General features: G+C 36.1%; 1 protein-coding gene across 1 annotated transcript in view; it reads right to left on the bottom strand.

Annotated features, from left to right (window-relative positions):
• Positions 1–404: 404 nt before the first annotated feature.
• LOC119506903 (Golgi apparatus membrane protein TVP23 homolog B-like) overlaps positions 405–27,224 on the bottom strand; it is a 116,608-nt gene continuing 89,788 nt past the window's right edge. Inside the window, exon 2 of the mRNA XM_037799924.1 lies at positions 405–1,610. Coding sequence (XP_037655852.1) covers positions 688–1,610 — 923 coding nt within the window. The 3' untranslated portion in view covers positions 405–687. The remainder of the gene's footprint in view (positions 1,611–27,224) is intronic.

Raw genomic sequence — 27,224 nt, 5'->3', positions numbered from 1 at the left:
TCCCTAAAATAAATAGAAAAGCAGCTATCTCTAGGTATCCCTTAAACATAAACTATGAAGATTCTGCTTATATTAACTGGAACTTAAGTACATGACCTTTTGCAAATAAAAATAAAATTTCAGAAAGTAACTAACACCACTGGCCCAAATTGGGTTTTTACCTTCCTGTGTACATCCAGGATAAGATGTTTTGCCATGAAGTACATAGTCAGTTGTAAAATTAACAGCTATTTCTAAGTTAAACATAAACCAAAGGGCATACTCTTAACTGTGGAAAGAAAACTTTCTTCTGAAAATAATCTACAGAAATAGTATGTAAACTCATAGCTTTGAGACAGACTAAGAACATCTTCTACGAATAACTAGAGATCAAAATGCAGAGGTCTCCATTACCCACATGAATGTACACAGATGCTTTCACTAATTTGTGACATACAGAGATGACAAGATTATGCACCTACTTAAATATATCATGAAATAAATTATGACAATGTTTCTAGTGTTACCAAACCTTCAAACTAAAAAGAAAAAACAAACTATTTTTTTCCTTTTTTAAAAATAAACATTTTAAATAGAGAAACGAACCCAACCCTCCTCTTTGCAACAAGTACTAAGCTCTAAACGGTTCAGTCAAAAATCTCTTCAGTTTTTCCCCAATGTAACAGAACACATAAGCTTTGTCTCTCTTCAGGAAGTCTGACCATTTTCCAAGTTTTTTCTTAAAAACTGCTTTCCCAGGTAGGAAGTGGCCATGCTGGTTAAGTTCTTTCTGCTGCCCACTTTACACCTGATGTAGCCATACAGGTTGGCACCCTGGAGCACCACGCCCATGATAACCACCGCCAGCCATTTCACCCCGAAGGAGAAGAGGGCACTGAAGGCAAAAACCACCCACAGCACCGGGCAGGTAACGAGCCCTAACCAGAAGATTCTCGATTCAGCCTCCGAAACAGTTTTATTCTCCTGAGGGGATGCCTTCCTGGACTCAAACACCCAATGGCTCTTGCCATCTTCATCAATATGATTCCACCATCGTAGGCCAACCATTAGTCTACCTGGGACGTTCTTCACTGCCCAAAAGTCACATGACAACAAGATAACTGTCACCATACAGGCAATAAAGCTGCTGCTGGACAATTCACAGAGAAGACAGACTACAATTGCACTGACTCGAAAGAATAAATGGAAAAATGACGCCACTGGGTGTCTGACTTTGGATTTTTTTGGCCTATCTGCAGTCTCCTCTTCAGCATCAAACAGCGAAACATCTTCAGTGCCATCAACACTGTCCAGGAGAAATATAAGTGCAAACAGGAGCACAGGGGAGGAAGATAATAACTTTTTCCGGAGAGCTCTGGAGAAGCCGGCGAGCTCGCCGGGTGCGAGAGGCCGTGGAGTGCCCAGCCCGGGACCCCGCCCAGGCCCTCCCCGGGCCCTTCCCCCGCGCCCGGCCCGCTCCTCCCGGAGCTTGGGCGGCGGGCGGGGTCGCGGACACACGGCTCCGGGACGCTCGACCCGCCCCCAAAAGGTGTAATAAGTTTTAAGATTGAAAGTGTGAGTATTCCAAGGCCATTCTTCTTTTTCAAGGTGGATATATCCATTCAGGGCACCTTAATCTTCCATATAAATCTGATGATTAGCTTTTCTATTTCTGCAAAGGAGGCTATTGGAATGTTGATTGGGATTGCATTGAATCTATTAATTTCTTTGGGTAGGGTTACATCTTAAAAATATTTAGTCTTCCAATTCATGAACACAGAATGTCCTTCCATTTATTTAGATCTTCTCTGATTTCTTTTAACAATGTTTTGTAGTTTTCTGTGTATAAGTCCTTTATATCCTTGGTTAGATTTATTTCTAGTTATTTGATTCTTTTAGTTGCTATCATGAGTGGAATTTTTTTCTTGATTTCTAATTCCAACTGTTCATTATTTGCATATATAAATACTACTGATGTTGGGGTGTTGTTCTTGTACCCTTTCACTTTGCTGAATTCATTTATTAACTCTAGGAGCTTTGTTGTGGAGGTTTTAGGATTTTCTATATATATGATCATGTCACCTGCAAGTAGGGAAAGTTTTACTTCTTCCTTTCCAATCTGGATGTCTTTTATTTCTTTTTTCTTGTCTAATTGTTCTGCAAGAACTTCTAGTACAATGTTGAATAGTAGTGCTGACAGTGGGCATTCTTTTCTTGTTCAGAGAGATAGCTTTTAGTTTTTCAACATTAGGTAGGATGTTAGCTGTGGGCTTTTCAAATTTGCCCTTTACCATGTTGAGGAAGTTTCCTTCTATGCCTGGTGTTCTAAGTGTTTTTATCGAGAAGGTAGATATTGTCAAATGGCTTTGCATCAATTGAGATGATCTGTGGATTTTTTTCCTTCGTTGTATTAATGTGTTGTGTTAGATTAATTGACTTTCTTATGTTGAACCAACTTTGCACACCTGAGAGAAGTCCCATTTGAACATAGTGTAATATTCTTTTAATATGCTGTTGGATTTTGTTTGCTAGTATTTTGTTGAGAATATTTGCATCTATATTCATAAAAATTATTGGTCTGTAGTTTTATTTTTCTTGTGGTATCTTTTTCTGGCTTAGTTAGAAACATCAGAGTGATTATACAAGGAAGATAGCCTATTTCTCAGTGGAATGGCTAAGTCTTAACATTTTGCAATGCAAAAATAGAAAGCAACTGGTTGTTTCGTCTAGAATGCTAGGAGTTAATATGCCTATAGCTACCGTTTACACGTAACCATTTCCATCTGTAGTTAAGAGAGGGCATCGATTCTTACCAATATCTCCATATTAGCATCACAAGGTAGAATACTTGTAGTGTACTAGAGAATGCCATTGTATGGATCTAGGTCAGTCTCATGAAAATTCCCCTCAATGGGGAGTGAAAAGTATTTATTTGTTTTTTCATTCTGTATAAAATGTCATGGATATTATTCTGAGATATTGCAAACTTAAAAGAGTCTTTGCCATGAAATCAAACCCCCGATAGAATGGGTTAAATAGTATCAGTTGCCAAAGGAAGTGACAAACCAGTCATTTGTTCCCATCGATGCCCAGATAATATGGAAGGCCCTGGGAACTTAATTGCTAACCCACCGAGAAAGAATCTTAAATTGACTTCAGCTTACACAAAGGGGACTGAATATAACCTGAAATAACTACATCAAGTTTTCTGTTATCTGGCAGAATAGAGGCTAGAGTTAGATGTGGTGAAAGCCTGTTATAAAGGAATAAAGAAAGTTACAATTATTTCACACTTTAGTCCATATGAATGTGAAATTCTTATTTGCTACATTTAGTAAGATGTTAATACAGGAAAAACATATGCACAGTAAAATACAGGAGAAACTACAATTAAATCAAGAGGTTGCATTCATTTTTCCAAATTTCCTATTACACATCTATTAGCTTTATTATCAGAACAAAAGACTTCATAAAGAACTTTAAATATGATTCTATTTTTTACTTTCTGAAATGTTAAAATGCCTGCAGAATTTGATGACGTTATATACTTTGTGCTAGTTATTTTGGTACAATATAAAATATCTAATGTTTAAGGAATTTCAGAGCATAAAAGTCATGTAAAATTTGCTAAAAATTGTCATGGAAGTCCCCACTGGCATGATAGGTTTTTATAATATATAATCCTTAATGAATTATATTCAGTTTAACAAAGTAGTAATAAGAAATTTCTTTTTCCTGCATTTTATTAATTCTCTCATCTGGATTGCCTATGGCATGTCTGCCACAAAATTGTTCAGCAGAATATTTCTTTCTGTGTCAATCATATAATACATGCAAATCTCCAACCATGAATAAAACAAACATACTGAGCTTTCAGAAACTAGTTAGCTGAAAATTAAGATGTGCTGAAAGAAATCTATGACTCGGGTTTAACGGAATAATAGAGTTCTGACCACAGATGCATTGCCATAGACTACTTTCTTTTAGAAGTGAAAAGAAAGTAGATGGAATTTTATTCTACTTTACACATTTACTCTCCCTTTTGATCATATATTTGTTAATTTTAGTTTAGCTAATAACACCTCTATGAAAGAAATTGTATAGTTTCCATTTGTACTGAGGACTAAAATAGAACTCAGAAAACTGTAAAAACTTGTCAATAACAAAACTAATGATTGGAGATAAATACAAGAATTGCTCATAATCATCCATTTTCCAAGACCTCAGAAACACTTTTATTTCCCAGCTTCAACCCAGTCCTCAGCGCTGCTCAACTATCTGTTTCTTTTTAGTCCTATATTCTGTTTCCTTCCTTGGCTACTTCAAACCTCATCATTCTCCATATATTTTCTGTCATATCAGCAAACAATGATGTTTTCTTCATAGAGATATTAAAATTTCTCAAAAGGTAATTTTGTTTAAGTTTCTTTATTTCTGGGCAACCAATAAAAACACCAAAATCCTTAATTTCTCTCCAGTTTCACTGAAAAGAGTTTTCTTCCTTTCTTTTATTTTTGTGACCAAGGAATATTTTCCATATAGGCTCTAATCACCATCCTTTCCCACAACAGTGTCATTCTCCATGAATTAAATCCCCTTCCTCATCTGCTCAATTGCCTAATATCAAAATTATCTCTCAAAATCATACAGAAAAAAAATTAATCACATGTATCAACTCTAATTTTCAGCTACCTTTCTAGCTACTGTCCCAATTATCTTCCCCTCTTTCAGCCAATGTACTTGATAAGCATCAGGTACATTTACTATATGTACTTGTTTATCCAGCAGGACCCCTTATTGAACCACATAATATGCACTCCATCTTCAATCATGCATCTATTTGTGCTTTACCTACCCTGCAATCTTTGTCTGAAATGTCCTCATATCCTTTCTCTGCCTGGCTAACTTCTTGCAAACCAATAAAAATCAGTCTAACAAATACTTATTTGGCACTTATTATGGGAAAGGTATCCCTCTAGCATCTATGACCTGCCCATATATGGTCACTGTCTTTATGATTATCATTAAAAAAATAAATAGCACCTAGAACATAGGTGGCAGTTGGTAAATATATTTAAATGAATGAACAACAATTCAATTGTAATAACATGTATGGAATATCAGTGATGACCTCTTTGGGGAAGTGACATCTAATTTGAGAACTTAGGGTTGAATAGAAATTCATAGGTAAAATGAGTGAGGTGAAAAGAAAAAGTGTCAGAGGGAAAGCATGTCTCAAAGACCTGGAAAAGGAAAGAATAATAATTATATGTTCTAGAAACTGAAAAAAAGCCAAAGAGGCCAGCACAAAAAAAGAAAAAGCAGCAGAAGCAGTGACTCTAAAGAAAGACAGAAATGTAGAAATGCATCAGATTTCACAAAACTATGGTCCGTACTATATATTTATGTAAACATGAAATTAAATTATATTTAACCTAAAAGCAATGGAAAATCATTGAAGGTGTTTCAGCAGGAAAATTTATTTACTTTGTCAATTTGGATTTTTACAGGAACTGTGCAATAGCTATGGGAAAAGAGAGACCTTAAGTAACCTGTCATGGACAGTCCTGTGGTCTGGACAAAGGTGTTGGCAATGGAGAAGGAGTAAGCAATGGCTGTTTAAAAGAAACAAATAATGGCTGTCTTTGACTGGATGGTGTAGATGAGGAGAGGGATGAGTCCATAATGAATCCCCATTTCCAGTTTGAAAAATTGGATAGCTGGTAAATGCATTTACTAAGTCATCACACAGGAGAGGAAAAATAATGTATTAGAGATGTTGGAGAGGCCATTAGAACTGTAGGCCTGTAGCTCTGAAAATAAATACCTGGGATAATAATAAAATACTAATAAATATAATAATAATGATATAAATTTGGAAGCAATTGGCTTTTCCATAGGGATGAATCAGTTTCCAGTAATGATAAAATCAAAGGTAGGTTTAGGAAGCTTCCAGATAAGGCAGTGTCCAGAAGCGGGGGGGCGGTTGGGTTATAATATAGACACTGGAGTCCAAACATACCTGTGTTGAATCCTGACTCCAACACCTACCAGATAGTGACATTAGTAAATTACTTAATGTCTCTAAATCTCAGCGCCCTCTTTTATAAAATGGAGCTGAATGTATAGACTATTGTTATGGGACACAATTAAGCTAATGCAAACAAGACACCAGGACATAGAAAGCACTCAATAAATGTTAGTTACAATTAGCATTTTAAATACTAGTATTATCATTTGTATGCTGACAAAAGAAAACTTTCTGATTCCCTCCTTTGAGTCACCCAGCTCAGAATCACAGAAGAATAACTTTGTATGCCATTGCTAATATGGAAATAAGTTACGATTTCCTGCTGGACTGTGTCCCCATGGAATTTCGCATGTCAAAGAGTCCTTTGAGGGTGCCAGTATGACCATCACAGGGAATCACGGGAGGTCATCCCTGACAAAGCAACTGAGATGGCAAGGACACCCTCTCTCTGCCCCCTCCATATGCCCTTGTTAATATGCAAAAAGGCTGCACAGGCATCCCAAAGCAGCCCTGTAACACTAGTGGCACCTTTTGGATTTTCTTCTGCTATAAAGAAATGAATAACTAATCATATTCTATTTTCAATACATTTTACTTGGTTTTATTTCTTCACCAAGAAACACCATTTTATCCTATTTGTTTATGGCCACTTTTCTGCATTTTGAAGTTATTTTGAATTATAATATGGTACTGTACCATCTTCCAAGGTGTTACCCATTTCACGCAACTTGATGCAATCAACATTTTGTAAGCATATGCTTTTTATGGAATTTGTTACACCAAAGAAGAAAGTGAGAAAACTGAAGAAGTTTTGTGAAGCTGAGACAGATCTATGATTATAAAGTGTACTAAAATTCTGCAACACTGTCTCAAAAATTCAGTTTCTTTTGGACAAGTGAAACATTAAGTGCCCGTGTGGCATTGAAAAATATCTAGTTTTACCCTAGGCCAAATACTGTATAGTCAAGTAAATACCTAAACTTAGCTTTAAGATTTTAATGCTTGGTTCAATGTATTTTTCAACATTTCAAAATCCAGCCTTTAAAAATTATACCTGTGTACATATATGTACCATTTACCTGTATATGTTTAAAAATTCAACATTTAAAGTTATATATATATATATATATAATTTTGGATATAATTGAGTGTGTATGCATACATAATATATTATTTTTCTTTACCCTCTGAAAATGCCAAAAAGGTAAAAAAGCTCATCTCCTTCATAGCTCCTTCCTATTTATCTTTGGATTCTAGTCATCAGACAGAGTCAGGGAAATATAATGGGAGAATATACTGATTTTGAACTCAAATAATTCTGGCTTCAGATCTTGACTTTGGCACTTATTGGCTGAGTGACCTTTATCAAATTAGTTAACCTGTCTTAGCTTCAGTTTTTTATCTACAAAGTGGTAACAGTAATACCTTCTCATGGGTTTGTCATATAGATGAATTAGATTATCTACAGTGGCTAGTGCATAATAGGTACCTAGTAACATGGAAGCTATAATTATCAATAGAAAAAAAAAAAACTGCTGGAGAATTTGCAGAAGCATGGCATTTGGCAGCAATAAAATTTCATGGTCTTATAAAACTGATCACAACACTTATCATTTAAGACAAAAACAAAGTCATAACATAATTCAAAATGAATAAAGTAGAGAAATAAGTCTAAAATTAGAATAAAAATTTTTTTCTGTTTTTTTTTTTCCATAAATCCTCATCATTATTTTGATTACGTTTACCTACAGCAGGTGATTGTCCCTATGTTGTGATTTCAGGGACAAAATGCTCCCTGACCAACAAGGATTTCATCTCTACCTAAAATTTTCATCCACGACGTCATTGTTTGGGATTAAACATTGCCTTCGATGAAATGTATTAAGTAAAGTGGGTAAAACAGTAGCTGACTAGGGTCCATGGAAGTATTAGCACTGAAATTAATTTAACAGATTATTTGTGAATGTTTACTAGGGCCAGCAAATCATGATGAGTAGATAAAGCCTTTTTATTGGGAGCGGTGGTTAGCCGAGGAAGAGGCGTGGATAATCACAACCACCAGGGCAGGGGAGCCAGGCAACAGCGCATGCTCCAACTGGAGGCCTTAACCCAGAGGGCCAAAGTAAAGGCAGGCGATGTACATTGTATACATCGCTTCCGTGTATATCAAGCTCCAGATGACCCTGCTAATTATAAGGATATACTGCAAACACTTGCAAGCTTCCAATCCTACCAATAAAGTAGGTCCAAATATTATAATGACACACCACAGATTAGGTATTTCAGCCATACTGTTAGGGTAAAACATCAGATTCAAAAGAAGAATTCTATATAAAAGAAGCAAAACCTACGTAAGAAGTGAAACTCTTGACCTAATGATCGAGGGATTCTGGCCTGAGCAGGTTATGAGTAAATGCAACTGGAATGCCCTGTGTCCCCACAAAGCATAAATTGGTAGATCCTGAGCCTTGACTGATATGAGATGGCACTTTTTAAGTTTATTAAATTTATTGAATCTACAGGATGAGGAAAAAAATGATAAAATCACTGATGCATTATCAGAACACACCTGGAAGGACATTAATAAGAATTAATATTTGAATGATAATTAGAATAAGAATGAAAATGATACAGGATCAAATTTAAATCCATAGTATTAACTTTACAAGCTGATTTTAATATATGCTCAAAAATAAACTTTAAATTCAATAGTTATATTTTTAGTTAGAGTACAATTGATTATTAAAGTTTTTAAAATGTCAATTGTTTAATATTTCTTAATATTATTAAATTGTGCATTAACAAAGTACAAAATGAACTGGATATTCCTTTCCTTGTAGAAAAGACACTTGGAAGTCAAAGAGTTGCTTAAGTTATTGTAAATCAAATTGCAACAAAATTATTTGTGAAAAATCTCTACCTCCTGAATGATTTCCTTAAGATAAATTATCAGAGGTAGAGTTGCGTACCAAAGGTGTCATCAATATTGAGGTTCTTGTTCTTCTATTGCTAACTAGTTCTCCAAAAATACTGTATTGATTTATATTCTCCCAGCAGTAAATAGGTTCACCTGCTGTTTGCATTCAACCCATTCTTGTACCTTACAAGAACTTGCTTAAAATTTTTGTCTTCTACATGTTTAATCTTCAGCTCTCTCCTGGATCCTTTCTCTGTTAATAAGCATTTTCACATCTTCCCTTTCTTGACCTTTTCCTCTTGGGCTACCTCAGTTCCTCCATTTCAGAAACTGCTAAAAAAGCATCTTTGTTCACTGTTTCTTCTTTCTCACCTCCCATTAAGAACCAGATTCAAACCTTTTCAGTTCTTGTTTCATTTGACTTCTTGGTGGCTTTTGACTATCTTAATTACTCCTTTCTACTTAAGTTTTTTTTCTTTCTTGGAGTCTGCTACATCTTTTTTTTTCCTTCCTCCTAGTATAAGAAAGGGTGCTATAATTTGTCAAAAATTTGAAAAGTACTGCTTAAAAGTAGTATTTTGAGCTTCACCAACAGAAAATTAACACCAATTATCTTGCAAATTGAATTATCATATATATGATTTATATATAGTGATTTTCAAATAATGTATGCTGGAATACTGTAAGAGCAATATTCCCTACACCATGTGCTGCAGAAAGCTAATAATTCATTCTATGTGAAAGGGTGACTTATACAGGACCCTTATCAAAGAAGTTTATGAAATGCTGGGTTCAACAAAGGCATGCAGATTAATTTTTCTTCAGGAGAGAACAGAACCTTTAATATGCAAACACCCAATTTACTGTTTAGCTTTTTTCTAAACTAATTTGAAAGTGCAGCCCTTATTGTGTGAAACTCATTGGGATTATCTAGTCAGTGATGACCCAGGAAACCAAGTTTTGCAAACATTGATCTACAAGAAAGAGAAGTTGCATATACATGTTCCGATCCTAACTTAGTTTGCTGAAGCTGACAGAATGCAGTATACCAGAGATGGAGTGACTTTTACAACGGGTATTTATCAACTTAAAACCTACACTTTTGAAGCAAGGAAAATGTCCAAATCAAGGCATCAACAGGCAATGCTTTCTCCCCAGTGACCAGCCACCAGTGATCCTCGGCTCCTCTGTCACATGGCTAGGCACATGGCGACACCTGCTGGACTCTTCCTTCTCTTCTGGGTTTCATTGCTTCTGGCTTCAGTGGCTTCTTCTTAGTTTTCTGGGTGTCCTCTCTTAGCTTCTTTCTCTGAACTTTGCAAGGGCTTTTTTCTCTGTATTCTCTCTGTCTTTTATCCTCTTATAAAGGACTCCAGTAAGGACCTACCATGAATCAGGTGGATCACACCTCTAGTGAAGATCCTACTTGCCAAAAGATCCTACCTGGATGAGTCCACATCCATAGAAATGGATTAAATTTAAGAATATGATCTTTTCTGGGGACATACTGCTTCAACCATCACACTAACCTAGTCTGTTCTTCTAGCATTCTGATCTTTGTAAAAGATATCCAACTGCTTAAAGTCTCAAGTTACTTATCACTAAAAGAAGGCTGTATTATTCAAGGTTCTCCAGGGAAACAGAAATGACAGGTGATATCTGTAAATATTACAAGAACTTTCTAAGAATTTTCTCATATGACTGTGGGGATGGGCAAGTCAAAATTCCATAGGTCAGGCTGGGAACTCCAGTGAAGGTTTTTGATGAATTCCCCTGGAGAAGCTGACTGGCTGAAGTGAGGATGGAAATTATCTCTTCTGTTGCTAAAAACATCACTTCTCCCTTTAGTCTTCAACTGATTGGATGAGTCTTCTCTCATTGATGAAGGCAATCTCTTCAGTTGTATCTACAATCAACCATAGATGCAATCCACTTACTGATGACTTAAGCCCTCCAAATACCCTCACACTAACAATCAGGCCAGTGTTTGCTTGACCAAACAACTGGACACCATAGCCTGACCAAGTTGACACATGTATTTAACCATCACAAAGGCTAAAAAAGGTATTTTAGTTTCCTAGGCTGCTCAAGCAAATACCTTCAAATGGGTTGGTTCAAACAATGGGAATTTATTAGCTTGTGGTTTTGAGGCTAAAACAAAGTCAAAAACAAGGCATCATAAAGGCAATGTTTTCTTCCCAAAGACTGGAATTCTGAAGCTGGCTGCTGGCAATCCTTGGCTCCTTTGTCATATGGTAAAGCTCATGGCAGCATCTCATGGTCCCTCCCTTCTCTTCCAGGTTCTGTTAATATCCAGTCTCTTGTTTCCTGTGGCTTCTCTCTGTCTGTCTGAATTTAACTCTGCTTATAAAGGACTCCAGTAATAGGATTAAGACCCATCCTGATGAGGTGGGCCACACTTTCTTAACTGAAGTAATTGCATCAAAAGGTCCTACTTACAATGGGTTCACACCTGCAGGAATGGATTAGATTTAAGAAAATGTTTTCTGGAGTACATAAAGCTTCAATCCACCACATAAAGACTAACTTATGAGACTATCATGAGGGTTAAATTCATTAATGCAGTAAGTCTTCGGTATAGTAATTCTCTTTCACACACACTTTTCTCTCTCTCATTTATTGTCTCTGGAATCAAAAATATTTAAAAATAGGACTAACTTTTGACAAATACAGTAAGCAAACAATTTATTTTTATACTTCTGTTTACCCCTTTCTAAGATATTTCTCCTTCTCCTCTGTGCCAGTTTAGATAATATTATGTCCCCAGAATAGCCACGTTCTTTAATGCTATCTTGTGGGGCCAGACTTATTAGTCTTCATTAGGGTGTGACCTTTGGATTGAATGTTTCCATGGAGATGTGTCCCACTCAACTGAGGGTGAGAACTCTGATTAAATTATTTCCATGGAGGTGTGGACCCTGCCCACTCAGGGTGGGGCTTGATTAGTTCACTGGTGTATTTAAGAGAGTTAAGAGCCACCGTAGATGCTGATGCTGAGAGATGCTTGGAGCTGTGGACAGGAGGACATTTGGAAATGCTAAGCTAAGAGAGGAAGCCCAGAGTTTGTCCCGGAGACACAAAGAGAGGACTCCCAGATGCTTAGAGGGAAATGCCCTGGCGGAAAGTAGCAAGGATGCACAGGATCTGAGAGAGAGGAGCTAAGACAAAAGCCCAGAGACATTTTGGAGAAAGGCATTTTGAAATACAACCCAAGAACAAAAGACAAACAGATGCTAGCCACGTGCCTTCCCAGCTGACAGAGGTGTTCCAGACATCATTGGCCTTTCTTTAGTGAAGGTATCCCTTTGTTCATGCCTTAGTTTGGACACTTTTATGGCCTTAGAAGTGTAAATTTGTAACCTAATAAATCCCCTTTATAAATGTCAATCCATTTCTGGTATTTTGCATAGCAGCAACATTAGCAAACCAGAACACCCTCACTCTTTATCTCAACCCCAATTCAAACACATTGTTAAAGAAAGGATAATATAAAAGGAGTTTATATGTCAGAATAAATTTATAACACATTCCCTTTCCAGGATGATGAACAATTTAAATTTGTTCCAATTTTGAAGATTTTCTTTTGTTCAATTCTTTGTATAGACACTTTGGTGGTAACCAAGATATAGAGTAAGAAAAAAAAAATCAGGAATAAGTAAACCCTCACTCATCTTAGGAATAATAATCAAATACCTAAATTACAAGATCCATTGTCTATAAAAGGATAGTAAAATAGGGTTATAGGAGCACAGAGAACATGGTATCCATACTTTCTTGCTGCCTTAGTGAAGGATTTATGGAGCTAGGAGAAAGAGAAGGAAAGAATTAGAGGAATGAATAGACTATCACCATTCTCACTTTTCTGCAATCAAAGCTATGTTTGGTCCTTATATAAAATACAAACATTGGTCCCCTCTTCCTCTATTACTAAGGTGATAGTTTTCCAAACTGCTTTTTTTCAGCTGTAGACTTTTCTTACTGTAAACAGTCTAATTAAAACAGGGCTGATCCGATTAAAGCAATGATGGACTGCCTACACCCATGTCCTATTGCCTTCTCCATGTGAAAAATCATGGCCCAAAGAACTCTACACAGTCTTTCTGCAGTCTATACATTTAGTTTCATCTCCCTCTCTCTTCCCTTGTATTTTTAATGATACCTTCATTGATGTATAAGTGATGCACAATAAACCACACATTTTAATTATACCATTTGATTATTTTTTACGTTTGTATACACCTGTGAAACCATCACTACAATCAAGATAATGAATATATCCATGACCCCGGAAGGTTACCTTCTGCCTCTATTCATACACTCCCCAATTCTTTCTGTCTATCATCATGATAGGTAAATTGGCCCTTTGTAAAATTTGATATAAATGGGATCATACACTATTACTGAATTTGTCTGAGTTTCTTCACTCAACTTAATTATTTTAAGATTCATAATGTTGTTTACATATCAAAAGTTTATTCTTTTATTGCTGAATAGTAGCCCATTTCATGGCTGCATCAAATTTTGTTTTTGCTCATCTGTTGATGGGCATTTGAGCTATTTATAGGTTTAGGTATTAAAATAAACCTCTTTGTGTCTTTATACTTCAAGTGGATTTTAAAAAGACAGCAGATAATGGGGACTTGCTTTCCTGTTATTTGTTCACATTTTAATATTTTTCTGCCTTCATTTAGATTATTTTAAATTCCATTTTATTTATTTGTTGGCCTTTTAGTTATAACTCTTTGTGTGTTATTTTAGTGGTTGCTTTAGGATTTATAATATACATCTACCTTATCACAGCCTAACTTCAAGTGATACTGTAACATATCACCTATGGTATAATAATGTTATATCAGTCCACTTCCATTTTCCGCCCCCCTGGCTTTTGTACTATTGTTTTAATATGTGTTTCTTTTCTACATATATTATAAGACATTCAGTATATTTTTATCATTTTTTGTTTTAAACAATTGATTCTCTTTATTTCAGAAATAAGAAATTTTTAAATTTATGAATGGTGTTATAATTTTCAGTGGTCTTCATTTCTTTGTGCAGATTCAGAATTATATATGCTAATATTTTCCTTCTGCTTGAAGGACTTCCTTTCACATTTCTTCTAGTTCAAGCCTGCTGGTGATGAATTCTTTCAACTTTTGTATGTTGAACAAGTCTTCATTGCACCTCTCTTTTTGAAAGATATTTTGGCTGGGCAAAAAATCCTAGCTTGACAGAATTGCTTTTTGTTTTCCTCTTTCAGTATTTTAAAGATGTATCACCTTTCTCTTCTAACTTACGTCTTTTTTAGTGGAGAACTATGTTCCTTGCTTCCCTGTAAGTAATTTATCTTTTTTCTTTAGCTATTTTCAAGATTTTTTGTTACCACATTTAAAGCATTTGGACTATGATGTGACTTGTATAATTTTCTTCATGTTTCTTGTGATTTGGGTTCATAAAGCTTCTTGAATCGGTGGTTTTATAATTTTTATCAAATTTTGGAATTTTTCAGCTATTATTTATTCAGATATATGTTTTGTTCCCCTATCCATCTCTCAGGATGCTGCTTGAAGTTAACCCAAGTCTCACTAAAATTTCTGTTTATTTTTTTCCACTCTTATTTTTTACTCTGTTTTATTTTGAGTAGGCTTTATTTGTATGCCCTCAATGTCACTAATCTTTTCTTCTATTTTGCAATTAATACTACCTATTTTACCTCAGATGTTGCAGTTTTCAAATCTAGAAATTCAATTTGGGTGTTTATTTAAGCCTTTTTTGTTTGTACTTAACATTTTCAATCTATCCTCTATCTTCTGGAACGTATGTACTATATATAATAATTGATTTAATGTCTCCATCTACTAAATCTATCATCTGTGTCAATTCTGGGACAGTTACAATCAATTGATTTTTATCCTGATTACAGAAAGTAGTTTTTGTTTTGTTTTGGTTTGTTTTTTATTGAATGCCTTCTAATTTTTAATTAGCTGCTAGTAATTGTGAATTTCATGGTATTGTGTGCTGGACATTTTTGTATTCCTAAAAAATATTCTTGAGTTTTGTGCTTGGATATGACCACATTATTCAGGAACAGAATGATCTAGTTGGGTTTTGCTTTTAAGCTTTGTTAGTCGGGAGCAGAGCAGCCTTCAGTCTAGGACTAATTCTCCTAATTACCAAAGCAATATTCTTTAAAGTGCTGTTTCTAGTGCCCTAAGAATCATAAGGCTTCATACATACTTGCTGTAGGGAGCAGGCCCTATTCCAAGTCTCCATGAGCATGAGAGGTTTATTCTTTTCCTTCCCATCCTGTCAGGTGGTTTTTCCCCAGCCTCAGACAATTTCTTCACATGTATGTGGTTCTCAGTACTCTGCTAAATACCCTAGGAGGATGCTCTGTAGATCTCAGGGGTTCTCTATGTTTTCAGTACCTTCCTTTGGTCTCATCTGGTTTCTTTCTCTACAGTCTGGGATTATATCCTCAGAATTGGGGCAATCATAGAGTTCGCCTCATTTGTTTCAGGTCTCTCTGGGGTCAATGTCCTTCACCATTTCAAGTTCAATGCTTCAAAAAAAAATTCCCATGTATTTTTGCCTGCTTTTTTAGTTGTTTCTGGTTGGAATGTGTTTTGGTTTGGTAAAGCTAGTGGAATGCAATATATACCAGAGATAGATTGACTTTTACAATGGAGATTTATTAGCTTATAAATTTACAGTTCTGAAGCCATGAAAAAATGTCCAAATTAAGGCATCAACAGGATGATGCCTTCTCTGAAGACCAGTAACCTGCGGGCTTGGGCTCCTCTATTAGATAGCAAGGCCCATGGTCAGCATCTGCTGGTCTTTCTCTCCTGGGTTTTGGTGCTTCTAGCCTCTGGCTTCAGTGGTTTCCTCTCGACTCCTCTGGGGCTTTTTCTGTGAGCGTCTCTTAATTTCCTCTCTTAGCTTCTGTGTCTCTTTCATTCTCTTTTAAGGGACTGCAGTAAGGAGATTAAGACCCACCTTGAATAAGGTGGGTCACATCTCAATTGAAATAACCTAATCAAAAGTTTCCACCTATAATAGGTCTGCACCCACAGGAATGGATTAAAAGAATATTTCCTTTCCTGGGGTACCTAAAAGCTTCAGACTACCTCAGAGGGTAATTTCTGTCTTTGTAAATCCATCTTGCCCAGAAGAACACATTTGCTTTATTGCTTAAGATCTAGTAAAACAAATTTGTAGGCAATTATTTTTAAATATGCCATGTTCCTGCATGTACTCATGTCCTTTGTTGTCCCCTGTTTTGCATATGTCCTTGCTCCCTACCCTGCCTGGTCAACTCCAACTTAATTTCCAAACCCACTTCTATTCTCTGATTAGTTTTTCTAGATGCCCTCAAGCATAGTTTTTACTTCCTTATTATGTTCCACAGCACTTGAATTATTTACTTCATTATAGCTCCATAAATACTGCTTTATAATTAGTTATTTAGTTGTTTATTTTCTAACTAAAAAACCTTGATGTACCTCATTCTATCTTGCATCTTCAGAGTATAGCACAATGCCTGGCTCATTACAAGAATCCAGTAAAATATGTTGACTGAATAATATATGTAAAATATTGTCTCTCTCCTCTGTGACAGGAACACAAATTCCTAGCATGATAAGGAGAAACTGAATCTAGATTGTTACATTTGTAATAGAATAGACATAGAAGAAATACTTTAGTTTTCAATTTTTTAGAAACTTTTTGTTGATATTTGTATCAACAAATGTATATTCCTATGGGCTAGGAAAAAAAAATTTCTCATATAGGTTTTCTTTTTTAAAATTTTTGTTCCATTTCCATATTTGTTTTTAGAGTTCTGGTATAGAGAAAATTTGCATAATTTATACAACTACCAACATAATGTATTCTTATGATTTATGAAAGTGCTCTCAGACTCAAATATAAATGTTGTATCATACTATAAACAGAGAATATTTGACTAACAAACAAGGAGGGATTGGGGAAATATGTTGGCTGACAGATGAAAATAAGAGTAGTTTTGAAGGCTATGATATATTCAGCACCACAATGATGTAAAAGTGGAAAATGTTTGATGGGTGTTCTCATGAAAAAGTAATTAATGTACCTTGGCCCACTGTTCCAAACTTTCAAATCAACGCTGAACCACAGAGCCAATCACATCACATCACTCAGATTTCTATTCATGTTTAGCTATAATTTTCAACTAATAAGCTATCTTACATGTTTTTATTATCCACCAAGCATTAGCTCTTTTACTTCCATCTACTTTGCCAATATTTCCAGATTGAAAAACAATTTGAATTAACTGGTAAACACTACCACCCACTCTGGTTTAGTAGGTCTGCTTTGGAATCCAAAAATCTGTTAAAAAGTACCACAGGCAATTCTGAGGCAGGCAGTCTGGAAATCAGTATTAGGAAACACTGTGAGAGGTCAAGATTTGGTGATTAAGTGGAGTAGTATATAGAGCTATATAATAATATAATTGGTTCATACCCTCCAAGAAAAGTAAGAATGGGGTCTTGATTTCTTTGTTCAGTCAAAATTAAGCCATTTCTCATTTCTGTGTGCTTTCTTACTCATGTGTCTGTCATGGCACACTTGGTTCTGTGTGTGGCTGGTTGATGGCTATGGTAAGAAGTATTTCAGTTTGAAGACATTCTAGATGTGAGGAGACAACATGGGTACGTGACAAGGGACATTTCACATTAGAGATGACACCCACCAGGGGCTTCAAGTCTCAATCGTGAGAATAATTACAAGATTGGAAAAGGAGAATTAAAGTAATAATTCACTGATTTCAAATTGCTATGATTATTCACTCAAATTTATCCAATCCTTACCTGCATGATTTGAGGCCAAACCTCTTCAGTGAAGTCATGGAGCGGGCAGCTTTTTGCTGACAGAGCTGTAGTTTGATTATAGAATTTTCCTCAGAAAAAAGTTTTCATCTCTCTCAGCTGAAATCACCATATCTTGATCTTGGGACACTTCCTGTTCATATCTGTCATTGGTGAAGGATTAAACGGTAAGGCAGAGTCTGCCAGTTTTACTCCCCTCAAATCCCCAAATCTTAGTCAGGGATGTGGTAAATTTTATTTCCAATATCCTTTAGAGATATTTTGACTACAAGACTGATTTCTGGCTAAGTGGAGATATTGTGTAGACATTCCTTGTTCTCCCTTCTTCCTCTTGGAATGTGGATGTAGGGGCTGGAGCTCTGGCAGCCATTTTTGACCTTGCAGAAAATGACCAGGGTAAGAATGCTAAATCTATAAGATGGAATGAGCTAGGTCTCTTTTAATGTTGTGGAACTCATGCAAGCCATGGATTCCTCACCTCTGACCAAATCTGCAAGTTAATAAAAGTGTGTGTGTTTTGGTCACAGCTAATTTGAATTTATTCTTGCACATAGCTGAACCTAATCCTAACTGATACACTGGGTTACTACATTATTTTACCTTTTGTCAGTTCTCAGATTTTTTAAGTATATTCTAGTTTACTTCTGACTTTCAAACAAAGAGTATTATTGCTCTCATTGTAGCTGTTTACAATTACTATTATCACTATCACTGGTACTATTATTTTACTATTACTTAGGTTAACTTCAACACACAAACACAAACATATTCATACAGAAATTACTATTCACTGCATCTCCATGCAGGGATGTGGTGGGGTAGGAGTAAGTAACAGATAAGAGAATAGGAGAAGAGGGGTGTGAGCTCAGAAAAATTGTTTCCAGACACCAGGTCCAGGAAGGGGAATGGGCTAGTTATAGGCCACAGAGCCTCACTGGACTCTGATATCCATGCTTCCTCCTAGGTCCAAGACTCTTTTGAGGTATGAGAGTGGAGGTGAGGGCTTCCAAGACCTTTGGTGACAAGCAGGCTAGAGCTAGAGGTGGGGGCTATGCTGTCAGGTCTTAGAGAAGCATCTTTTAGCACCATGAGGCCATGAATGCAGTGAACGTCTTAGCTGGTCTTTCATACCTGGAGCCCTGAGGAAGCAACTTTCAGCACTGAACACCTCATGGCACTCAAGATGCCAGTGGTGCAGGTCAGAGCAAAGAGGGCAGGACCCTTGAAGGTCCAAGTAGCCTGTGTGCACAGGCTGAGCCCGCAGTGACTTATGGATACATACAGGTGTAATAGGCTATAGCTGTGGTCCATACAGCAAGGCATGCTCAATGAAAAAAAGTTTGTTCTAGAAGACAGAAGGCAATGTTTTAGCCCTTGCTTTATCATGACCTCATGATGGAACTTTAAAATTGCTTAACATCTCCAGGCATTGTTTTCCTTACCTGCAGGGTAACCGTGTCACACTAGATTATAACTAAGGCCCATTTCCTCTCTAAAGCTACATTTCCAGGTACACTGTGTTTTTATAGGGGATTTACCTTCTGCTTCTGTGTCCACATTGTAAAATACAGCTAGTTAATTCAGTTCAAACAGCCAAACCTTGTATACACAGCTGGAATGGGCTGTTCATTCTAGAAATATATTTTGATAGATTTAGTATGACTGTTCTATTTTATGAGATAGTTCCTGGCTTCAAATTAAAGCAATCAGATGGGTAGATCATAAATCACATACAGCTTGACCTTATGAAAGGAAGAGGTTGAAGGACAAGCTAAAGCAACCTGGAGGCATTACAGACTCTGTAATGAGTCATTTTCTGCAAAACCCATCAGAAATTATTAGGCAGAGTTCCTGTTGCACGTGAACACAGTTAGCAACATAATGTCTAGAGATTGGAAAGTGGAAATGGATTCATCCTTATAAATGAGTATCAGCCACACCCAAATCACCGACAGGACGTTTTTCTTTAGCTACTGTAGAAACAGTCATCAGCATTGATTTTATTTGTCTTCGAATGATTTCTACCTTACTGAATTCTTATTATTAGCTAGTAGAATGCTAGCAAAACTGATCAAGTGCCATAGGCAACTGGAAGTCATTTGTGTCCATTGTCTATCTCAATGGCAAGAATGTCAACATCCTTGGTTTCTTCCCCAGCCTATGGAGCAAGAATCTATTGAATTCATTTCAAGGCACGTATAGTATTTTCTTTTCCTCTGCAAGCTAAAGCAGCAGGAAAGACACCTGGCCCATCCACAACTTTCCTTCACATTTTATCCTCCTACCTCAATCAAGACTGTGGAGGACATATGCCAGTAGAATAAATACTGTAAATTAGGTAAAGATTATTAAAGCATAGGTCTGGGGCAGACTGAAGGTAATAAATATTTGACATAGATAGGAGATTGGTGACAAGGTTTTAGGTCATGAGGTTTTAGCTGTAACTTTTAGTATTTTGTTTAGGATTTTTATCTCTCCAGGTAAAAGTCTATTGTTCCAGTAATATTTACTTATTTGTTTGTTTATTGATTTATTTGTATATTTTAGCTCTCTCCAGAAAGTGCCACAACATATATTAGGTCTGGTTTCCCAAACTGAGAGATTTATTGTCTTGTTCATTAGAACATCTATGTTATCTATACTTAATATCTTCATGTACAGCTGTTGTACCTTGTACTTCTTTTTCAGCTTAGGTTTCTGGACCGGACCTCTTCTTGGCATTTCCTTCAAATTCATTCAGTATAAATGTCTTGAGTATTAAAAGCCAGGTGGTAGGAAATTAAAAAAAAAAAGACGCATTTTCTATTCTTCAGCCCTTTGCAAACTTACAAAGATATAAGGACTGCATAAAATAAAATGACATACTAGCAATCTAGCATAGTGGGTGAAATAAACATTGGATTGGTAAAGACGTACATTTCAGAGTCCTGGTTCCACCACTCACTAGCTGTAGGAGCATGAAGCAGCTACATTTATCCTAAACTTCCCTCTGTAAAATGGGAATTCTGTCAGCACCTGTCCCATGAGATGGTTGAGAAGACTGAATAAGATCATGGATGTGAAATGCCTAGTACAGTGTTTGGATATGGTAACTGTTCTCTCTTAGTTACAGTTTTTGTACATAATGTATACATGAGATGAAAGGAATATGAGTTAAAAGTGTAATGCAAATTAGATTAGCTATCAGAGGATTCACAGAAGAAGCATATTCTGATTTTGATTCTCATACAGAAGAAGAAGAGAACAGAACCTGCCTCAGTTAGTGGGAATGACAAGAAGGAAGTCAGAAAAACAAGAGAAGGCAGAGGGGCATTGTAGAAATCACTAAGCCTTGCATCCTGGGTGTCTAGCTAAGTCATGTGATATAGCCCCACTGAAAAGAACCCTTGGGTTAGTGAGGACATCCCAAACTCTAACCACATTTCTAGGCTCCAGTAGCAACTCTGGAGTCAGTAGGACTCAATGCTAACTTCTTCAGGAATTACACCCCTTCAGGTAAATAGACATTGACATTAGTGTTCCAAATAAACATCTCCTAACTCCTACCTTGCAAGATGTCCTCTCCTGAAGGAAGCCTAATTAGTCCTTTTTCCAACCAACCCTGCTTGAGCCAGATCCCCTAGTATTTATTATATGATCCTGTAGCAATTTGGTCTTCCCTATGTAACAGCACTTCTCACAGTGCACCGTATGTGTCATCTCATAGTTTGCTTTCCCAATATACTATAGGCTCCTTGAAGGCAAGGATAAGGACATTGCCTAGCACATGGTTAATTCTTAATTTTTGTTTCAAAAAATCGATGATGCCTCTTCTTTCTCATCATTTAAATTGGATTACATTATTTCATGACTTTAAGATCTTTTAGTATTAACATTTTGATATGATACTAATCAGACTCATAATATCTTGAATTAGTGTAGATGTTCTTTTAGTTTTACTTTTCAAATGCCCTATTGCAGCTAAAATCTGTGTCCTTGCAGTATGACTTAGTATAATGAAAAATAGGAAGGAATCATTGGATGATTTAAAAAGATGGGGGCAAATGAGAAACTTTTAAATTCCTTTTGGGCTTAGATTTTAAAAGCATGTATTCTATTTTTTCAAAATTGCAGATATTTGAAGCTAGTTCCATAGAGAAGGATCATACATGCATCGTCATTTTCTGTATTATCAACTGAAAAAAAATACCACATTGTATCTAGAAGCAGACAGAGAAATTACACTAATTATCCTAAAGGGTAAGTATTTGCTTCTTGTTTATTGAGTTTATTTTATGTTGCATATATTACATTTGGAATTAAGTCATGAAATCTTAATTAAGATGCATCAGTGATTTTGATACAAAAATAGAAGTTCACATTAGTCTTCAAAAAGCATTTTAATCCTTATTGTGTACAAAATGAGATGATGTCTTGTTAATGTATGTAGTAAGTACAGACTAGTATTTTGGAAATAGGATGTGCTCAGTGTATTTTAACCCTGTTGATCAGTGCTGTCCTACAGAAATACGTATACCTCAAACAATTTTAATATTAGCCACATTTTAAAAAATAAAAGGAATCAGGTGAAATTAATTTTAGTAATATCTTTTATAACTAGAACTTATATTTAGAATACATTGTCAATTCAATATATAAGCAATATAAAAACTATTAATGAGATACTTTATATTCCTTTTTTTTCATACAAAGTCATTGAAATCCAGTGTGTATTTTACCTTTCCAGCACATCTTAATTCAAATCATCCACATTTCAAGTGCTCAATTGCCATATGTGGCTAGGGGTAACATATTGGACACTGTAGCTCTGTAGCATACTACTATATATATCTATGCAGAAGCAGTACTCTATCTATCTGTCTAGCTATCCATCTCTCTATCTCTCTATCTCCCTATCCATCTATCTATCTATCTATCTCTAATGGTTAATTTCATGTGTCAACATGGCTAGGTTATAGAGTCCAGTTGTTTGTTGAAGCAAGCACAGGCCTGATTGTTTCTATGAGTGTATTTCATGGATTTAAATGATTAGTCAGTTGATTGCATCTACAGCTGATTACATCTACAATCAGCAAAGGAGCTTTGCCTTCAGCAAGGAGAGGAATTTCCTTATCTGATTAGTTGGAGGCCTTAAAGGCAGAAATGAGGGTTTCAGTAGTAAAAAGGAAGAATTTCTATCTCTATTTCAGCCAGCCAGCTGCTGAATATATTCATCAGAGTTCCCAATTTGCAGCTTCTCCTGGGAAATTTAACACCACCATCAAGTTCCCAACTTGCAGCCTGCCCTACAGAATCTGGACTTACCAATACCGTAATCACATGAGCCAATTCCTACAATAAATCTCATAATATTTACATATGTACATATATATTCTGTCAGTTCTATTTCTCTGGAGAACAGTATATATTAGTAAGGGAGAAAAGGAGGAAAAGAATATTCTGAACACAGAAGTGAACATATTAGATAGCTTTGGAAATGGCAGGTTTCATTTGATTTGAATAGTACTTATATAAATTTGGGAACTGCAGTACAGTAGCAGTTGATGAGATAAGATGGATGTCTTCTATTAGAAGCTCTTAATGTCATTCTTATGATGCAGATAATTATTCTGTCAAGATTTTCTTAAGGACACTGGGCTTTATTCTTTCCAAATTATCTTATACCTAATAGAGAACTACTTATGATTTTATGTCCAGCAGTGCCATGCTTTAAGTTTTGAAAGATATCCATGGATGGGATATATTCTTGAATGGAAGAGATCTAAGGGACCCCATTCACCCCACACCAGCTCCAGCTTTGGATCTTCTCTGTTACAGAAACATTTTAAAAAAAGAGTTGGTGATATTCACTGTTTCCTTTTCTTTCCCCTCCATTCACTGTTCAACCCATTAATTATGACTTCTGTTTCACAGTCTCCCCAAAACAGTCCCAGTAGTGTCTTCATTGATAACTATTATCTGTCACTTCAAGTACTATACCACTATGCCTTGCAAATTCTGACCCCTACTTTCTCTCCAGCCTCATCTCAAACATCCCCAACATTCTCATCTCAAACTGACACTCCTTCCTTCTCCACTCCAGCCATGTCCTCCAGTCTCTACAAGCTCCTCTCTACCATAGGGTCTCTAATCCTGCTTCTCCTACGTTTCCTTTTAGCTGGGTTACTCCTATTCATCCTTCAGATTACAATTTAAGTAATACCCTTTGGGAAGCCCCCCCTTACTCTAAAACTAGATCAAATTTCTCTGAGAAACATAATGGTCCTGTGGATAAAGAAAAGACTGATTCCAAACTGCCTGGGTTTAAATTTTCTCTCCATCACTTACAAGTTTGTGTGAATTTGAGCAAGTTACTTCTCTGCATTTTCATTTTCTCTTTTGTTAAGTGGGGGAAATGACTATACCTAACTCATGGTTTATTAAGAAACCTAAGTAGTGTTATAAAATAAATGCCTGGAACATAGAGAGCCTTTTTGCTTCCTTAATAGCTATGAACACCACATGCAGTTACCTTAACTGTTAAGAAACTTCTTTTATATTCATCAATGTTTGTGTCTAATGGCTCTAGCATGTTAACATTTCCCCATAGCTTTCCTCTGGAATGTGGGTAAAGAGAAAGATCTTTAAGCTGATTCACATGTTCCACAGAACCTGTCCCCTTCCTGCTTCTCCAGCATCTCCTGGTCATGCTCTCTCTCTCCCAGACTGGCCTTCCTTCAGTTCCTTAGAACATGCCCTGTTCCTTCTGAGCATGGTGCTTTTGCACAAGTGAGTTTCTCTCCCAGAGGTTTCATTTAAAAATGTCCACTTGGTTAATTAACTCCTTCCTTTACTTTAAATACCAGCTAAAATGATGATGTACTTTGTGCACTGTGCCAGTTTGGTTGTGTTATGTCCCCCAAAATGCTGTGTTCTTTGATGCAATCTTGTGGGGGCAGACATATTAGTGTTGATTAGGTTGGAACCTATTGACCGAGTGTTTCCTGGAGATGTGACTCAATCAACTGTGGCCAAGACCTTTGACTGGATAATTTCCATGGAGTTGTTATCCCACCCATTCAGGGTGGATCTTAACTGAATCACTGTAGTCCTATAAAAGCACTCACAGACAGAAGGAGGTGCTACAGCCAAGTGGGACACTTTGAAGAATGCACAGGAGCTGAGAGAAGAGCTGGAACACAACCTGGGATCACCAGATGCCAGCCATGTGCCTTCCCAGATAACAGACATTTCCTGGACACCATTGGCCTTCCTTTGGTGAAGGTATACTTGTTGATGCCATAGCTTGGACACTTTTATGACCTTAAGACTGTAACTTTGTAACCAAATACACCCCCTTTATAAAAGCCAATCCATTTCTGGTATTTCACATAATGGGCAGCATTAGCAAACCAGAACAGACACCTTCCCTGAACCTCTGCCCCTGATCAATTTTCTTGGTTATAATCCCTAATGTTTTCCCCAACTCTCTCATATACCCTTTGAAGGGAGTACTTCTATTCTTAATTATATAATAATTCATGTGATTATTTGATTAATACCTTTCTGAATTTTATATATAAATATCTGTCTTTTACATTTTTATTCATATGATTATTTGATTAACATCTGACTAAACCATAATACCCATGAGAGCAGATATTTTGTGTTTATTTAGTATTTTATTCCTAGTGCCAAACACATAGTAGATGCATAAAACATATTTTTTGAGCATCTCTGCTTTAGTTACGAGGTATATAGTTTGCCCCCAAACTTAAGACAATTAGTGATTACTCAAAATACTTTATTTTGTAAATTGGAAATATACCCAGTTATAGGTATAAGGGTTATTACAATTCAATGTCATAATTATAGCTAGGACATTAGAAAAAAGAACCTAGAATTAATGCAAGGATTAATAGTCTTGTGGTTTCCTCCAATGGTTCAAGTCCTAACAAGCTTTTTCAACATGAAGTCATTCCTTGGCTAAAAGGATATAAAGTATAACAAACCCTGATAGTGTGATGTCATATCAGTGTTATTGAAATTTCATAAAGGAACAGGGAACTAGCACTTGAAAATACATATCCTAAATGTCCTCTAGTGTTAACATGTGAGTGATGTGTATATGTGTTTTTTAGATCATCTACTTTCTCTTTGTCTTAATATTGCTGTCTGCAAAAGGATTTTTTATAGAAGTCATTCACGTCACACTTTTGTTTGTTATTGCTGTTTATCTTTCACTCCCAAAGTACAATTGTAAAGGCAACTATTTAAGGGGGAAAATATTTTAGAGCTATGGAGAGGTGATAGAAACTGATTTGTTTGGTTTTCTTGAGCTTCAAATGGTTAGTGTATGGTAAAAGTGCAGACTTGGTAATTACATATAATGCAAAAATATGTGCACATTAATGGTCTTCACTTCTATCAGAATTTTAGGATTTACAGTTTCTTTTGATTTTCTGCATTTTCACAAGATATATCATTTTTCTATTTGCTATCATGAGCACAACTTTTTAAAAACAAATCTTCCTAGATATCCTCACGTTCAGAAATTTTGAGTCTGCTCTTGGGTGAAACTGCTTACCTAAACTACATTCCCCATGTGCAAGTCTTCATTATGGCTCCACAGGTCAAAACTGTTTAATAAGACCTCTTAGAAAGAGCTAACTGTGGAGGTAAGGGGAACCTGAAAATATTTAGCATTTGTAACATCTGAATGTTTATGGATGTAAAAATATATCTCCTAGGAAATTTGTCACCCATTTAGGGAGGTTTTATCTTAAGCAGTTAGACTTTGTAAACAGATGGGATCACAGTCGCTGCTGTTTGAGGACGCCATGTCATTCCAAATGTGCCATGATGCTGCAGCAGTTTCCTCCCGATAGCCACTCACATCATCATTCACCTTCTGCCACCTCAGGGTTTCATTAGCTCGTAACAGCCTGACCTTGTGCTGGGCACAAGTAGACAGGTAGTTCCTAACCCTTGGCTGTCAAAATTAACATTCACGATACTACTTAAATTGTGGTGCAGATTTCGAGTTCATTATTAAATGAGGCATATGTTACTACACTTATAACTGATTCTGTCTAGCTATTTTTAGTTTGACCTTTTCTGTATTCGTCAAATCAGTTTGGAAATAGACATTGAGGTACCCTTTACAGTTTGTTATAAAAATTTATATGGCTTCTATTTTATATGGAGTTCTCCAGATTCTCAGTAGTTGCATAATAAATGTTAAACTTCCACATTAGCTTAAATAAGAGTTCAGTAAGCATGGATTCCAAGGATATTGATGTTCTTTTTTTCAAGCTTGCATCAGGTTCACTCTCTAAGTGTAACTAGATTTGAAAGAATACAATGTCCCCTAGTTATGAAAAGTTACAGATTAGAACTAAGAACAATGTATATTATGAATTATTGTAAA

Source organism: Choloepus didactylus, chromosome 12 (assembly GCF_015220235.1).
Source record: "Choloepus didactylus isolate mChoDid1 chromosome 12, mChoDid1.pri, whole genome shotgun sequence".
In the NCBI taxonomy this organism is placed as follows: domain Eukaryota; kingdom Metazoa; phylum Chordata; class Mammalia; order Pilosa; family Megalonychidae; genus Choloepus; species Choloepus didactylus.
Note: the sequence above shows the minus strand (reverse complement) of the source record. Positions and strands in the feature narration are given on the sequence as shown.